Below are 18,421 nucleotides of genomic sequence, written 5' to 3'. Positions count from 1 at the left end.
ACTTCAGCCCCTCCCACATCACTGGCAAGTGCAGTAAGACTCTTATGAGTTCTGTCCCCGAAAGAAAATTCACCTTACCCCACCTTCACTGCCGAACCTGCCAGTGATATGCCTCTGCACACTGTCATCTTTGCAAGCATCAGAACATACCTTTCCCTGCAGGTGAAGATTGTTATTCAAGAACTCTCGCACTTCTTCGTCAGTGTCTTTCTGCAGGTGATAAGAAACCATACAATTACTATTACAGTAGAGTAGCAGTAAAGCCATGTTTGTGGGAGTCACCAAGGTTGGTGAAAAATTTAATGAGAAACAGTATGTAATGACTGGACATGATGCAGCACTAAAGTACCTCAGCCCTTCCAAAATAAAAACTAGATTAAAATTTACTGCATACAAGCTAACCTCTAAACATAAAGCTTTTACTTCCATTTGTAAATGACAGAAGCAGTGAACCTGGGTATCACCCTCTGTCGGAATGAGGTGCTGCACCAGAACAATACCTCCCATTGAAATGAGACAATTGTGCCCAGAAAGTCAACAGTAAAATAACACTCTGGGTGTCCCAGATATGATGAGGCACTATACTAAAGGATTGACCAAATAACAAGGTAAGACACAGATCCAGGTACTGGCTAGTGGAATGAAGGACTAATGATGGACAATATCAGTACCTTTTGACCAAAATGGAATCAAACCCTTTACCAGGGTGTTCCCCAGTGAATTGAGGTGTTATAACAAGACCTTCCCTCCTGCTGTTTAAAAAGACACTGTACCAGGGCATAGCGGGTCTTTGCCAATGTGATGAGCTCTTGGTCAGTGGGAGAACACATGTTGAGGCCGATGGGCAACATCTTCTTGAGTGTGGCAACAATCAGCGACGTCTGTACAGAATAGCGGTCCCCTCGACGCTTCTTCTTGGTCCTCTCCTGGTCTGAGCCACCAGACTGAAAAGCAAAGCTGGGTTCTGAGGGTGACAAAAACACTCACATTCCCTTCACTTCCACCCTCATATCTCCCAAGCATGCACCATGCCCTTTGAGAGACCCCACAAGCAGTACACATACTAACATATAAAAATTGATGACAGATATGCAACCCTAACACATCAAACCTGCCATGTGCTTCCATACTAGCACCACCAAACCCACATGGTTCAGCCTTACTATTTACTTACACTCTTCTGTTGCTAATGTATTTCGCCAAGGTTATTCTTATTCCATTTTCTGCTACAAAGGCAATCTTGGCATTTGCAGGCATTATACTTAGGCATTTTCCTATGTTACTCCTACATCATTTTAATTCTGGTCTCCAATATTCTTTCACCCTGGTGACTATTTGTTACATTGACTGTACTCTAAACTTTTGCATGTCTCTACCATACAATCTATTTGGTCCTGTTGAATTATTGATTAGTAATAATAATAGAAAAATGTATGTGGATATTACTTTAGACCTTGTTCCAATCCTCAGTCCATCAGTATTGATCAGACTGTTGTCTCTTCTCCACCTCTTACCTCCACCTAGCTCTTTCCCTGTCTATAAATACATTTTCATATTGTGTCTTATATTCCTCTCCATCCACCCTCTCTCTATTCAGCTCTTTTTAATCAACCCTCTTCTGCCCATCCCGCTCCTCATCCATTCTTCTTTCATCTTAAACCACCCATTCATCCATCCATCCATCATGTTTGCCTTCCCATTGAATAAAGAAGAAAATATTCAGACCGGACTGGGATGCACAAAGTACGACAGAAGAGAGCACATTTGTACATACAAGTGTAGCGGCAAAGCCTGCATGAAACAAAAGAAGGTAGCAAAAAGATATCTAGACTTTATAGAATACTATGTAAAGCAAAGAAAATGTTAGGAAAGCATGGAGGAGTACACAAAAGTTACATTTAGACTAAGACAGTGTAAAAGAAATCAGAACATTATAGAAGGTAGCAGAAGTGTTTAGAATGGAGCTTAACAATATAGAAGAGAGCATGTTCTTTGGAAACACATTGTATGGTCGGACAATAGTATTCATTGCCTACATTAAGAGTATTTTGACTATCATAAAAGCTAAAGAAATCAATGTTTCTGTAGAGTGAATAGGAGCTAAAAAATACAGAGAGCAGTAAAAACGATTAGAGTATGATTAAAGCGGGTAGAGATTGATTCACAACTACAGTCAGCGGCATGCAAAATTCAAAAATACTTTAGGAAAAAGATGATAGGCTCGTAAATAATAGGACTGTTTTAACTGAGAAATATGTAGAAAGTAAAGAAAAGGTTGGAAAGCAGAGATCAGTTCTGGAAAGTAGAATACTGGTCGGGAAACAATCATACAGTTTCCAGGGTGCAGTTTAGGTAAGAAACAAGCTATTAAAGAACTATTTAACAGTGATAGAAAGTACAAGGAATCAAAAGAGGGCCTCTGCAAATTGTGTATACTTAACATTTGGGGGGAAGTGGGGGTTCCCAAATATACTAAATTTTGGGTGGCCCTGGCTTGGTGGTCGCAAAATGGAACATTGCCATACACTTGGGAGCAAGAGACTGGCCAGACCTGGAAAAAAGACGTGGACTGGTGCATGTTAGTAGAAAGGATGGTTTAAGAACATAGAAGATGCCCTAGGAAATGGACTAAGATATGGAAGGTCTGGCAATCCTACTGAGGGCTTCATATAACTGTATAAGGGATGTGATTCAGAACTGTCAATGTCAAAGGAATGATGCGGAGTAACAATGCCATACCAAAACTCATAAATATACAGAGTGGACACACTTGCTGCATTGTTGACCACCCTGTGTTCTATATTGTTGCAGGTGGTAAATTGTTGTTTTTTTATGTTGCAAAATCAATAACAAATATTTTAAAAACAGTAGTAGACAGTGAATAGTAGATCCAAAAAGTACAGCAGAATCAAAGAAGATAGAAAACAGTGAAGAGTTAAGAAAATAAAGAACGGTTCAAGAAGCTAGTGAAGTGGTAAACCCTTAAAGGGCATAAATGATGGTAGAAGAAACAAGAGATTGGATCAGGATAGAACAGGTTGGCTTGTGAGAGTATAGATCGTCAAGGAAAAAAATAATAGTATATTGAAATGTTAAAAAAATAGGCCAAGAAAGACCAGTACAGTGCTGCTAACTGTGGAGTCAAATAATTCAGGAAAGCAGCAGATGAAAGGGTTAAGCCCATCAGGGCAGTAATGAACTATGTAGGAACATGATGTGCCAAAACCAATATGGCTAACAGTTCAGGTAAAAAGAATGTTTTTAAGAAACGTTGGCAAAACTTTTATCTCAGGGAGAACAATTTAAAATATATATTATTTAAAATCTGTAAAATTAGAACAGTTTAGAAGAACGTATTACTTATCACTGGTAACAATAATTCTGGTGGCCTCATTTAAAGTTTGATTCTATGGGTTTGTATGAACCGCTGTCATGGAGGTTCATACAAACCCATAAAAAAATTCAGTGTGCGTCTTCCACTGGTGGCGCACGCTTATACTAAAACTTTTCAAATTTGTACTTTTCCAAAAATAAACTCATTAAACAGGTGTTTGTTGCTGGAAAAGTAAAAATGAATAGTCACAAAAACTATGTACGTTTTGTCCGAAGGTGTCGGGATAACTTTAAAATTAAAGCCATTTAACTGTCTGCTCTAAATAGGGCATATGGTTGTATGGCTTACCTCTGATGTCTGTATTTACTTGGGCCATCGGAGGAATGTTTACACTAACGAAAACATTTTGACTCCATTGGTGAAACCCTGGTGATTAACCCAACTCAAAATTGGTGTGTTAGACCGAATGTTTGGCGGAGAGGGTACTCTGTTGCAATTGCAACGGAGTATCATGCCCCCACACTGTAAATTGGGCCTTATTATTCATGTAGATTCCACACTTTGGGCCATATGTACAAATATTTATGGAGGTTGCTAATAGCCCAATTCGGAGATTTGGGTGATTTATGACTACAAAAATACATTTTGATATGCACAAAAGCCAATTGCGATTCGGTAACTTGCTACGAATCACAATTTGGTTTTGTGATTCGGAATTTGGAATGGAAATGTTTAGGGCGTCCTTTCCAAGTACCGAATTGCAGTGGTATGTCCTGGACTCGCCGTTCGGGAGGATAGGTCCAAAGCTGCACTTGATTTGATTTGATTGGAATTGTTATTTATAAAGCGCAGTGAATGCCGTGGCGTCTTGGCGCTAACTGTGATACATGGATAATTGGAACCTGAGCCTAGGTGTTTTAATTTTTAGCAAATAGCCAAGTTTTTAATTCCTTCCTGAACCTCATCCGATTCGATTGGCAATGCAAAATAGATGGCATCTGGTTCCAAAGATTTGCCGCACAAAAAGACAGTGTGCGGCCCCCCCATCTTACCTTGCGTGTTTTTGGAACACAATCAAGGCCCTCCGTAGAGGATCTAAGAGTTCTTACAGGAAGATACCTAGTAAAGAGTTTCCGCACTTCCCCAGAAATGCCTCCATGGAGGGCTTTATGTACTAGGCAAAGAGCTTTAAAATTGGCTCTAGATGGACAGGGAGCCAATGTAGTGCTCTAATGGCCTCTGAGGTGGGACGACCCTTGGGAATATTCATGAGTAGTCTAGCCGCTGCGTTTTGCAATGATTGTAGCTTCCTCTCCTGTGCTTTATCAATTCCCACGAAAAGAGCGTTGCAATAGTCCAGTTTAGATAAGAACAATGCAACTGCAACTGTCTTTTGAAGCTCAGGCACTATAAACGGGAATATTTTCCTCAGAGTTTTTAGGAAGAAGAAGCAGGAGGAAGTTAGTTGGTTGACATGGGCGGATAGATTAAGCTGTTCATCTAAGGTCACCCCTAGATTTTTAACCTTAGTGACGGGACTAGGACAGACTCCCGTCTCCGTGGGCCACCAGTTGGTGTTCCATAACGATGGTCTTTTGCCAAATTCTAAAACCTCGGTTTTATCCGTGTTTATTTTCAAAAAAATTGAGCTCATCCAACACATGATATCTTTCAAACATGCATGAAAGCCAATGGCTACTGTGTCTGAAGATTTGGCAACTGAGATGGTAAGCTGTGAGTCATCGGCGTACATGATCAGTGAAAACCCATGTTTCCTGACCAAGTTGGCCAATGAGGACACATATATGTTGAAGAGGGTTGGGGACAAGGCAGAACCTTGCGGAACACCACATGGGAGTTGGAAAGTTCCAGACTGTGTATTCTCCCAATGTATGTTTTGTTGTCTGGTTTCTAAGAAGGAGGAAAGGAGATTCAGTGCGATATCCTCCACCCCTATCTGTTTCAGCCGCTGCACCAACACCTTATGATTTACGGTGTCAAGCGCCGCCGAAAGGTCTAATAGGACCAGAATTGCTCTGCCACCTCCATCCACTATCCTCCGAATCTCCTCTGTGGCCAGCACCAACGCTGTTTCTGTCGAGTGACAAGGCCTAAAGCCATGTTGTGTCCGGTCTAACAGAAGATTATCTTCTAGGTAGTGAATTAACTCCCTGTTTATGGCTCTTTCCAGAATTTTTGCTGGTAGCGATAGTCGGGAGATTGGCCGATAGTATTTTGGTTCTAGTGGATCCAAGGCTGGCTTTTTAAGAATTGGCCTTATACAGGCCTTTTTCCATGCATTAGGATACTTACCCGTTTCAAGAATTTGGTTTAAGAGAGGGGTAAGATGTGTACTGATGACCTTGGGGGCCAGATGAAGAACTGCTGGGGGGCATGGATCATTTGGAGAACTAGATTTGGTGGATATCAGGAGGTCATGGACCTCCTCCACATTAAGTGTCCTGAAGCGTGCAAGTCTACCACTTGCTGCCCATACGTTTATATTTGGAGAATTACTGTCTGGCATAGTATTAGCCAAATTTAAAAGATCATCATAGATCACTTGTACTTTGTTTTGAAAGAAATTGGCCATTCCGTTGCAGGAGGCTTGGTCTGGTCTGAACTTGACTGTGTGTTGAGGTGTAACAAGTGTATGTACAGTCTTAAACAGTTCCTTTGAGGAATGTGTTGCATCGCTTATTTTAACAGTAAAATAGGCCCTTTTGGCTATGATGATAGCCTGCTTATATTCCTCCAGACATTGATTATAGACTAGCTCATGCTCCGTACTATAATCTGTTCTCCAGATCCGTTCTGTCTTTCTACATTTCATTTTTATTATTTTTACCTCCGGACTGTACCAGGGTGCTGTTGCGGTTGCTCTTCTGATGGTTTTATTAATTTCAGGGGCAACATTATCTACAGCCATTCTAATCCAATTATCAAATTGGCTGGCTGCTGTATCATTGTCACTATTTAATACGAATAGGCCCGAACTCAACGCCTGTTCCAGGTCAGCCTTTTTTACCTTATTCCATTTCCGGACCTGCAGGTTTGTGGCGGGTAAGGACTGAGGTAGGGAAAACATTTTATTAATCACCTCTAAAAAAATCGCTCTATGGTCAGTCCAAGGTAGGGATAACGTTTTTGTTATATTTATGCCTGATTGATTTGTAAAAATCCCATCCAGTGTTTGACCAGCTAAATATGTGGGTTCCAGTATAATTTGGAAGAGTCCATACGCTGCCAAATTATCCAAAAGTCTTGCCGTATCTAGATTGGTCTCTAGTTCAAGATGATAATTAAAGTCCCCCATGATGGTGAAAAAGTCAGAATCCAGACTTGACTCTAAAAAATTTAAAATGGCCTGCGAGAACATAATTCTAGGTCCCGGCGTCCTATAAACAAGTAGCCCTTGGAATGTGAAGGAATCATTAAATTTCAATGAAAACATTAATGCCTCAGCAGGAAGCACCATTATAGCCTCATGGAGCAATGCGTACTGTGTCCAGAACAGCTCCAATGAAAGGGAGCATCTGATAGTTGATAGTGAACCCTTGCGAATGTAGGAGGCCTGCCATAGTCTGAAGGTGGGCGACAACAGTCTGGGGAAAGTCTGCCTCCAACAGCCAGTCGTCGCTACAGGGGAAGACTGGTACCTCTGATCCGTTCCAATAGGCTGCGACCACCGCCATCACCTTGGTGAACACCCAAGGGGCGCTGGTTGGGCCAAAGGAGAGCATGGTGAACTGAAAGTGCTCGTGGCCTACCATAAACCGCAGATAGAGCAGATGGGTCGGCAGGACTGGAATGTAAAAATAAGCATCCTGCAAGTCCAACGCTACCATCCAGTCTCCTGGATCCAGGGCAGACAAGACCTGAGCCAGAGTGAGCATCTTAAACTTTTCCTTTTTGGAGAAGTAGTTGAGGGCTCGTAGATCTAGGATAGGGCGAAGACCCTTGTCTTTTTTAGGGAGCAGAAAGTAGCAGGGATAACAACCACAGCCTACTTCTGGCACCGGAACCCTCTCTATGGCTCCCTTGGACAAGAAAGTCATGACTTCCTCCTGAAGCAATGTCAGGTGATCCTGCATCAGCCGGTCGTTGGTTGGAGGTATAAAGGGAGGGGTAGTCTCAAAGGGGAGGGAGTAGAGCCTTCAGACTATCTGAAGAACACACCTTTCGACATGATGTTTTGCCAGTGTTAGAGGTGATGGCTGATCCTGCCACCATCTGGCTGCCCATGATCTTGAAGGGCTGGACTAGGAGGGTATGGAGGCTGAGGCTGCAGGGGGGGTGGTGGACTGACCCAACATCTGGCTGCCCGACCCATGGGGTTGGAATGAGCCGCACCAATAGCAGTGCAGAGGTTGCTATACTTGAGTGGTCTTGTTGCTGGGATATGGCTGGCACGGCTGACAGACCCTTCCATAGCCATGAAAGAGGCAAAATGCAGATGGGGGACATGTGGCCACTGAGAGCGCTAAGGACTTGGCCAAAGCCCAACAGTCCTTAAAGTGCTCCAGAACCATCAAAGGCAATGTCCATGAGGGAAGCCAGGACATCCCCAGAAAAGCCAGGAGTTCTCAGCCAGGCGTGGCGTCGAACAGCCACCATTGATGAAATCGCTCTGCCCAACAAATCGGTTGCGTTAAGACCAGAATGAATGGCGAACTTTGCTGCATCTCTCCTGACTGACATCGCTTGGGAGAGGATAGCTCGGGCCTCCTTGGGACCTGTGGCAGAACTTGCGCAACTGTTTCCCACAGGGAGTGGGAGTAATGGCCCAATAGGCATGCAGTGTTCACCGACCGCACTGCAAGGCTGTCGGAAGAAAATATTTTCTTACCCCAACTATCCAGCCTCTCGGATTCCCTATCCAGGGGTGCGGAAGGGAACGCGCCCTGTGACGCAGAAGCTTGGACCACCAAGCTCGCAGGGGTAGGGTGGTTGGTGAGGAAATCTGGGTAAACTGGTGCAGGGCGATGGCGGTGGGTGATTGTCCTATTCACAGGAGCCCCTGTGCTGGGCTTGGACCAGGTTCCCAATAGGACATTAGTCAAGGTCTGATTGAAGGGCAGGAGGGGTTCTGAGGAGGAGATACCCGGCTGCAGGACCTCTGTCAAGATGTGGCCCAGGACCTCAGCTGCCCTACTCACCACCATAGCATATAAAGCTCCATTCTCCATAGCACAGTAGGGAAAGAAAGTAGGCCAGGATCTGGAGTGGTATCCAGTCCACTGGCCTCACCCAATTCCTCATACCAGTCCAGATCTTGAGGAGGCTGGTCTTATAAAGGGTTCAGCGACCCCTCCCAATCCCTTCCGAATAGGGCTAGGGAACTGACCTAGAACCTAAGGGTTCTGTGGGCACTGGTATCGCCGTCGGTAGGTGCTGAGCCCACTCCGGGTTGTCAGGGATGTGAATGGGGCTGGCGAAGCCTGTGGGTGTCGAGAGTCTTGTGTTGGGATTGGCACTGGGGAAGGTCGCAATGGCACGACCGGCGTTGGTACGGATCCATTGTTGGATCCCTGGGGGGCATTGGAGCCACCGGTGTGGAACCCAGTGGAGTTCCCTCTGTGTCTGAGGGGACCAAAGGCACGCCGGCAAGGTCAGGCATCCCAAATTTGAGGCACATGACATCATAAAATTCCTTGAGCTGGGCGGGGGTTGCGGAGCCGAACCAGGAGCAGGTTCAGCAGAACGAGGCCTGGAGCGCCGACACTTCTCCGTCGCATCAGCCAACAGATGGGGTTATGTCAATGGACACTTTGACTTCTTGTGATTTTTGTGCTTCTTACTTGACTGACTCGAGGAGGATGAAGACGGGAGCTCTGAGGCAAACAATGTAGTGCCAGGCACAAGGCCACAAGCAGCTTTAGGGATCACTCCCTCAAAGCTTTCTGGTCCATAGCCTAGTAGTCGGAGAACGACTTTGAGTTGTGGTCGCGCTCCAGGCACCAAAGACAAATCAAGTGTAGATCTGTCACCAACATGGTGCTATGGCAGGAGCCGCACGGTTTGAATCCAGAAGTCTTCTTGGACTTACCTACAGACCAAAAAATCTTCAACAAAATGTCCAAAAAAGCCTGTCCAAAAGTGTCAGAGGGTAGCTCTCTTTGATGAATCTGCGCCCACAGGCGCGGGAAGAAAAGAACTGACGTCAGCAAGGTGGCTTTTATATAGGTGACGCAGACAGAGGAGACGACACTGACTACATCACACGGAGCCGATCGGCGTGCAGGTGTATTGCTCGTAGAAAAATCTTCTGGATCTAGTCTGAAGCCTGGTAAATTCAAAGGTAAGGAATCTGCAGCTAGATGTCTCTGTCAGATAGTAGTTTTAAGTCTGCAGAGATTTCGCACATAAAAAGATTGGCCTATACTATTATTAAAATTAAACTTGCAGCTTATGAATACCAAAAAAAAGTAAAATACACAAAAATGTAAGCTTACCTTTGTGAATCAGGCCCACTATGTATGACTATTTCGCTCTAACGGTACAACAAAGAGTGTTCCTATGCCCACTGTTTTGAAGCATGCAGTAAAATAATTGGATGATGATTTTATTTTAAAAGATTTTTGAATGCTAATCAACATGTAATGGTTTTTATTAAATATTATACAGGGCATTGTATTATGTTGACCTCAAAAGAGTTCTACCTAAAGAAATGCATGTGCTTCCTTAAACGTGTGCACTAGAATTAAACATTTTTGCACAGCCTCTAGTGCTGGTTTGTATAACCCAAGATTCATGGACCTTCTCCAGCCTCTCTTTGGATGAGCATGGAAGATGTTCATTGGCTTAGCCAAAGAGAGGAGGCGGTGGAAAGGACCTAAGTGGGGGATAGAAAGTGAGACTTTGAGTTCCAGCTCTTGCCATTGTTCACGTTGCTGGACTGGTCCAGGAGACTACTAAACCTGCAGCCTGATTCAGAAAGAAGTCTTAGTCTTTTTAGTATCTGTTCTGATGCAGAAACTGTGAGACTTTGCCTGCAATCAGGCGCAGGAGGAGATTAGACAGAGCTGCAGCCTTTAAAGTGGCATGCTCCTTTGACCTCTATCGAGCCACTGGCAAACTAGAAGGCAAGAGCAAAGTCATAACCATTGTAACCAGGACCAGTAAGTCAGTGAGCCCTTGTTTCTTCAATGGTCTTTTTGTAAGCATCTCTGCATATGTATTTGCATACAGAAAAGTCAGTCTGAATACATACACCGAGACTGGGCAACCCTTGTCATATGATGGCTATACTTGGGTATGTATAAGATCTATACTTGAACATACGATCCCAGGCCGAAGCATATGCACTTCACCAGTGGTTTCTGTGGGCATCCTTGGAATAGGTTGCCCACTCCTCGCATCTGAAACAAACGCTGGCAGGAAGGAGGGAACTTTCTGCTCCATCCGTGCTGCTGGCGGGATCGGGGGACGTGCTGTGCTGGACATGTCCTGTGTCTCTTGGCCCGAAATGATCGAGCCTAGAATTTCCGGAGCCCAGAATTCCAGGGCCGGACAGATGGCAGAATTTCACAAAGAGTTATTGATCTGGGTGGATTTTCGTCCCTCTTATTGATGGCCTGTGTGTGCTAATTGAAACTGTACTATGTTAGATCTGTTTAACCTGTGTTCGCTTGTAAGAGCTGTTCAACCTTAGTGATTGCTGTGCTACCTACACCTTTATACTGGGAGACTTAAAAATAAATTAATTTATTCTCAAAGACTTACTTCTGGCTACTAGTCTTTAATGTTCATATCACTTCATTTTCTTAATGTATTTGTAGTTTGCATGGCTATATATACTATTTAAGTGGTCCTGAATTACCGTGTTTTATTTGGTGTCGGAAAGGTGCACATTCTATTGTATACAAAAAAAAAAACAACAAACAATCAGACAGAAGCAGCCAAGCCAAATGGCAAACTGATTATTTGAACTGCCTGTAAAATATATGGATGCTTAGCTTATATTTTAAGAAACATTTACTTATCAAATTGCCTGCAGCCCAATAGATTTTTGTTTTCATTTTAGGGAAACTGTACTACTAAATGCAGTGTCTCTTAATGGGAGAACCTCAACATGGACCGGAAATTCATTGGGTGGGGTGGCCGGTAAAGTTCAGGATGTCGCTGCATGTTTAGGAGCGTAAAAAACAGTTCTACGGATTTAGACACAGCAAAAATAGAACACTTCCCCAAAGCAGGAAATAATTCTGGAAATTAGAAACAGTTTAGGACAGGAATGAACTGATCAGGGATGTAGCAAATAGTGAAGAAAAGTTCAGAAAAGTAGAAACTGTCTGGGAAAGCAGTTCAGGAAGGAACAGAGTACAGCAAGACAGTTTTGAAGTAAGTAAAAAAGAAATTACACTACAGAGCACGGCAGCACAGAATACCATTTTACAGATTGATACTGCTGCAAATTCATAAACACACAACACAATTACACATAACCTAGCAGTACATATTCAATCAGAATGGTACAGACAGACAACATTGGCTGCTCGATGGACGGCAGCAGTGCTACCTAGCTGAATATGAACAAGCCAGGCAGAACATTGCTTGCAATATAGAATTGTAGAAAACACAGCAAAACTCACGAGACAAATGTTAGTGTTGTGCATATTAATGAAGATGATATTAAGGAATGGTAGATGAGAGACAAGTATAACATATCTGTGCAATGTAGGGGAGGACGACAATGGCTAACAAAACAAATACAGAATACAAAAGGATTGTGCAAGAGGACAAGCAGTACAAAGAAACACAATACAGTCTACAAATGCATGGCTTCACAGAGAGTAACACTTATTTTTTCAACTTTTAGATCTTTTTGCCAAATAGGTAGGAAGGGCAAGGTGGGGAGTATGGAATAAACTATTTAAAAAGACCAACATCAAAAAACAAGTCCTGATTACAGCAAACACTGGTTCACCTGAACTGACAGAATCTTCCCTACTAATACTGGATGAATTCCTTCAGCATACACTTGACTCATCTGAATTCTGGAGTGATCTAAGATTTGAAAAATCCTAGAAGCTGTTGGAAATTCAGGTTTGAGGTGATTCAACCACATGCTTTGCCTAGCCAACACAATTCTGGTGTATGTTTTGCAAGGCAACAAGGGATTAAAACCACCACAAAATTGCAAATTCATGAGCAGGATGCACCTCAAACCACATCAAACCTATGATTCAAGGTGGCTCAAAGTATTTGTGTGCCCAGTCGAATTGCTAGAAACTCAGCAATAGATTCAGTTTATGACTACTTAGCACTCTTTCAGTAGATGTAGAATATAGCAAGATTAATTAAATGACTTAATTTTGCATGTTTGAGTGTAAATTCTTGACCTGCATTGTTCGTTGCTGTAAGTACTGTTGACATCAGCTCAGTGTATACCCTTCCACTCAACACCTAAGACCTGATGCCCTATGTCAGCACTCAGCTTTAGAATCCCAGGTATCCCAAAGCCAGTCAACAGGACAATAAGAAATTCAAGCTTAGTATTTCAACAACAAAGACAAGAAACTATACAAAGAAGAAAGCATCCACATGAGCAGCTAAGCTAAAGCAGTACATGGAACTAACTTTTGATCTTGAAGCACCAAGCAGAAGCATTTGCCATTCGTATTTCCTGAAGCTCATTATTCCCCCATCATTGACCTCATCAAAGCCGTCATGGATTTGTTTTCTAGCAGACAGGTTCACAAGCACGGCATCATACCCTGTAAAAAGAACCTTCACATGCTCCTTAGAAAACCCCTCTACTCCGGCTTTGGCACTGAGATATGTCGAACTTTACAGATGCCATTGCCATCTGTCCCACTCTACTGCTCTGCTTTGATGCCCCAGCAAGGCCGCACACTCTGCTATCAACACATCGGAGCTTCAATGTGTTGCCCCTGATTGGCATCTAACATCGAGCTTCACTCTGCTCTGCATTCAAGAGGTAATGTCTTCCCAAAACACCAAGATCATGCAATCTCTTCACCCCCCAGTAACCCACTCCAATTAACACCCTCTATTCCTACATCCCCACTCCCCAAAGGTGTATATAGAGTAGTATTTGGAAGAATGGGCAGGGGAAGGATCCATACTAAATGAATAGCTGATGATGGAAAAACAACTGCCCTGAGAGTGAGAAACCATAAAAGACACCTTCTTGCAAAGACAAGGGTTGATTCCTATAGCAAAAGGCTAGCCAAGAGGGATCTCTCTTTCACAGGTTTGTATATGAAAGTAATACATGTTGTTAAGAACTGGGCAGAGAGCTTTAAGGTCAATAACTTTCCATGTGTGTAAGATGGAAAGAGCTAATGGAATGGAAAGGAGGTTGCACATTTTCAGTGCTGGCTCCTTCTCTCTGGAACAGACTTCTGCAGATAATCCTTTAATCATCTTCAAAGACTGAGGAGATTATTTAAAATATATATGTTTGAAAAGTTTCCCATACTAGACCTGATCTGAGAAGATCCATGTTGGAGCACCAAGAAACTCTATTGAATGTACAAGTACTTTAGGAAAATGTGTAACCCAACCAACCTGACCTAACCTAACCCGACCTGACCTAATTGAATCTAACCTTATAAAGGCCAGGGTTTCCTGCAAGAGGCACACAAATCATCCCTTGTCTAAAAATATTTCAGAGTGGCAAAGATAGCATTGTTTGTTTATCAGTATGTCAAACAGTACATGGCAGCAAAATCCATCTGTAGTTGGCTCAGAATCTGTGGGTGTCATGAGGCGTCTCTGGGTGAAAGAGTGTTTCTTTGCATACTGCTGAGCAATGTCCACCTGTGGAAAGCAGAGACGTTTTTTGGGGAGCACAGAAACTGCATGAATGTGATACAAAGAACAATGCGGGTGGGTAAAATGTAGTACTTGGCTGGTGAAGTGAATTTATGTGATTACATATCCATATGAGTGAGGTGGAGAGAAGCTGTACCAAGACCACCATGTTTTCCAGTGCACCATTTTGATTTACAAAATTATGGTAATCTGGTACTTTAGCTAAATTTTAGAGGATCAAGCTTACAACTCCAAGAGGTTTGGTAGGTGAAAACCTCAAACTGTTACATTCTGTGACCCTACAGATAGGCCAGCTATGGATGGCTTCGAAAACACCTAGTAGTGGCATACAGCCAGTCTGTGCAAGGCCTCAAAATCTATATTTGAGCTTGCTAAAGAGACCCTGTGGGTGACAGCGAGGCCATGTCAGTGACAGAGATATTATATGGGCCATCTATGAGTGGCAACCAGAGAAACCATGTGTGGGTAGCAGAGGAAACACAATATAAATAGAAAAAATGTGTATGCATGAGAAATGACAAACCATCCATGGATGCTACAATATCCTTCTGTAGGCATTTGCTTTTTAGCAGGATGAAGCAAGTCAACATGTAGAACTTAATTAAGACTCAGTGTTGTGAGTAGAGTAGCCATATTTGAAAGGTAACCAGTGCATGTATAGGTGCATGGATTTTAGTTATAGAGATAAAAAGTATGCGTCTTTGAGAGATCAATGGGGGTATCTAAGGAGATATGTTTCCATCAATGTGTAGTCAATATCCTTTTCATTAAAGTTCAGTTCACAGACTTGCAATTCCCATACATCCCTATAGGTGGCATGAAAAAGACTGAGTGAATAGAATCCTTCCTTGGGTTGAGCAATGATTCCTCAAGCTGTTTGAATGCCTTATGTATGGCTCAGTGCTCAGCTTATCTCATGTCTGCTTCAGTCATATGTCTAGAAAGGCAAAAAATCTGGGATATAAACAGGTGGTCTTGCATTTTAAGGAGAGATGCTCCATTCAACTCAAAGTTAACCTCAATGGGCTGATGATCTCAGTTGTTTGTGAACTACAAACAACGTGCCTAATAGAAGTACTAGCAGGGATTTGTTTTTCCATTTTATTCCATCAGTCTACCCCAGACAACAAAGGTGTCACTGATCCCTCTGCCTCGCCCACCCAGCAGGCTTTATGAGAAGAGGAGATGATGAGGGGGGAAGAGACCCATGGGAAGATGCTCCATGCTGACTGCGTGGCACACACAGCATCCATCAAATCAAAATGGAAAGAAACAACAAGAGAAAGTTGGGAATTTTTCTAACCTGGCTTTCTCCAGACTACAAACAAAAGAAATAAAAACATAAAGGGTAGAAAGAAGGTTAAAATGTAAACATTTTCACAAGGAGACACTGTGAATTCAGACCAGGAAGAAATTAGGTGTTAATTTCCAAAAGATATCAAAATAAAGCATGTACACACGAGGGATGGGATCAACATGACATTTTCAGAATGAAATTTCACAGAGGTAAGAATATCTGTCCATCATTTCTCAGAAGAAAGGAATACTTACCTGCAAATATACTTCTCCAGCAGGTGTATCATCCATAGAGTGACAGGCACACACAAGACATTCCTCAACAGATGACAACCTTAGAAACCAATCTATGTATTAGTGCCTTTATTTTCGTTTGGACTGTTATGACACAGAAGCTATACAATCCATGCCAACTCAGGCTTCTCTATGAAGCAGCTGAAAATTTGTAGAATCTCACTGTAAGAGAAAGTGGTAAAATGAAAATATGTACTATCATCTACAATTGCTTATTTGTTAAATCACCTTTAAGATCTCCCGTTATAACCCAGAGAGATCCTTAATTCAGATTATCATAGGATGACCTAATTGATGTTTCTCTTTTCAGGTACAGATGCTGATGGATACTTATTCTGTGTCTGGGGCTAAAGCCTGTCACACTATAAAAGCCCTTCTACAAATAATGTAAGAGAGTTTTCTTTTGGTAACATAGCCATTTCCAGGCCAGACAGATACTTAACATCACTTAAAATCACCAACTTGTTTATTTTTTATTTTTCAGGTCATAACCCATAAGTAAAGTGCAATCAGCGTTCAGGTCCAGGCTGTGGAACTTTATCCTTTTTCCACCTGAATGCCTCAGATGATTAAAGATTTTAGAAAAATTAAAATTCCTCTTTAGTAAGAAGACCTCCCTTAGCATTTCCATTGTGCCGGATCCAAGGTAAAATGCTGTTAATTTAGGAATAGGCACTGCTGAAAACATTTTACACACTTACTCATCCATGCACATTTCTAGAAGAAACACATACTTGAGTACCACTGCTACAGCTGGGTAACTGCTCTACAGCTTGTGTTCGACAGGTTGTAGGTGAGAATATCAATAACAAAAATATTGCCTGATATAAATATAGTGGCGTAAGTATTGTTTTAAAAATCTCACTCCATTGGGTATAGATTTTTTATTGCTAACTCCAATGGCGCGATGTTTTTGTGAACACAATATGTATGTCAGATGATATTGAGGCTGTGATATTCTGGTCAAAACTGTTCGTACAATTCCAATACTGATGCACAAGCTAATCTCAATAGATTACCTAGCAGTGGCTATCTGAAAGGAAGAAAAAGCACAGAGGGAATGAGCTCACTCTAGGTGAATGACAAGCGAATAGGCAAATAACTGTGGACAACTGAAGAGGAAGCAACAGATATAGTAGAAAATAAGCTACCGAAAAGGATACCTTCTATTTATACTAAATGCAAACAGAGATGCATAAAAGGCAACCGCCGTTCTACACCCATAGTGTGACATCTTGACCAGTAGATGACAAGCTGTAAATCAGCATGAATTTTCTTGTGTTATGCTTGTTTAAACAAGCATGACAAGATGTAACTAATTCAAATAATGTTGCTTAGCTGCTTATGACTCTAAACTCTAACTATAACTCTAAAAGTGAGCCGTTCATCAATGCAATGCAATGAAAGCTTGGATTTGGCATCAGTAAGTTGCTTATATCCATACAGTTCATGCCTGAATGGAACTGAGTGGGAAGTTTAAGCATGCATGGAGACCATCTAATGGAAGACAAAAATTTTGGAATGCACGGAGAGATGTGAGGTGCTTCCTCATCGGCTAACTCAACTTATTTTCTATGTGTGCTTGATCTATCTGCAAGCTACCATTGCTCTAGCATCTGCCTTATGAATTCTAGATTGCCTTAAGCCAATTGTGCCTCAAGACTTGCTATGTCAAGGAACTGAATAGAAATGCCGCCAAAGCAGAGGGCCCCTTTCAAGCTATTTTTCTAATGCTTTGATCTAACTGAAAGTAGCTTGAGTTTTTCCTATGCTACGCTTTCATTAATGGTAGTAATGGTAGTTAATCTGATGTACTCTAAAGCAGGGCTTCCCTTGCCATGCAGAAAATGGTAGAGGGCCTTGGTGATGCATTCAGCAATTCTTCATAAAAAAGAACATCGCTGTACATCATAAAGCATCTGGGATACAACAGGATAACCTGAAACATCATAGTGTTTCAGGATTCTGCCTTGTTCTCAAACCTTTTTCCCTGGGCAATCCTCGCACTAGAGACCACTGACCCTAATTGCCGCAGGATCCCCAACAGCCCTCTCATTTGCCCCCCATTGTGCTGCATCTCAAACAGCCTGCTTCATCCTCCAGTCATCAGTCATTTTCAGTGAACTTCGTGACCGGCAGACCATGTTCCATGGTGGCATCCTGCCTCTCCTATGGTAGGTGCATGCTTTGGCTCCCGCAGCCTCACACTGCCTTGTGCAGGGCCCATATTGGGCACAGTCCCATGCTTACCTCACCACCGCCAGAGCTCTAATTTGTAGATTTAGAATGTCACCCTCCAATAGCAACTCTCTGCAATGGCAACCGTGTCGAGAGCTGACTACAGTCCTCACCAGCAGATTGTTTGAAAGTCCTGCACCTACCTCTGTTTCCTTTGTACACCTTTATTAAAAAGGGAGGATGTGCATATTAGCAGAAACTAGGGGAGACTGAGCAGCCTTTAGATTTAGAGAGGTTGGGACTGGAGTCATTTCAACTTTATGGCATATGGCTCCAGGCATTAGCTTTTAAATCTTAGAGTGGGGAAATTTTCACTGCATCTATCTTTTGGCGATAGACTACTTCTGACTTCCTTTTCAAGGAGGTTTGAATACCACAATCGTTCCCTTTGTTATATTATTGTCTTAAAAAACAAGAAAAGGGAAACTCGACTGGTCTTGCAACTAAGATTAGCTT

General features: G+C 42.5%; 1 protein-coding gene across 5 annotated transcripts in view; it reads right to left on the bottom strand.

Moving 5' to 3' along the window:
• RYR1 (ryanodine receptor 1) overlaps positions 1–18,421 on the bottom strand; it is a 1,245,571-nt gene that overhangs the window by 379,945 nt on the left and 847,205 nt on the right. For 3 of the 5 annotated variants that reach the window (XM_085625233.1, XM_085625235.1, XM_085625236.1), the window contains exons 70-72: positions 15,441–15,455; positions 774–944; positions 151–210 (exon numbers count right to left, since the gene is read on the bottom strand). In XM_085625233.1, coding sequence (XP_085481359.1) covers positions 151–210; positions 774–944; positions 15,441–15,455 — 246 coding nt within the window. The remainder of the gene's footprint in view (positions 1–150; positions 211–773; positions 945–15,440; positions 15,456–18,421) is intronic. The other 2 variants (XM_085625234.1, XM_085625237.1) reach the window with 1 other exon arrangement.

This window comes from Triturus cristatus, chromosome 9 (assembly GCF_964204655.1).
Source record: "Triturus cristatus chromosome 9, aTriCri1.1, whole genome shotgun sequence".
NCBI classification, from domain to species: Eukaryota; Metazoa; Chordata; class Amphibia; order Caudata; family Salamandridae; genus Triturus; species Triturus cristatus.
This window is presented reverse-complemented; position numbering and strand designations above follow the sequence as displayed.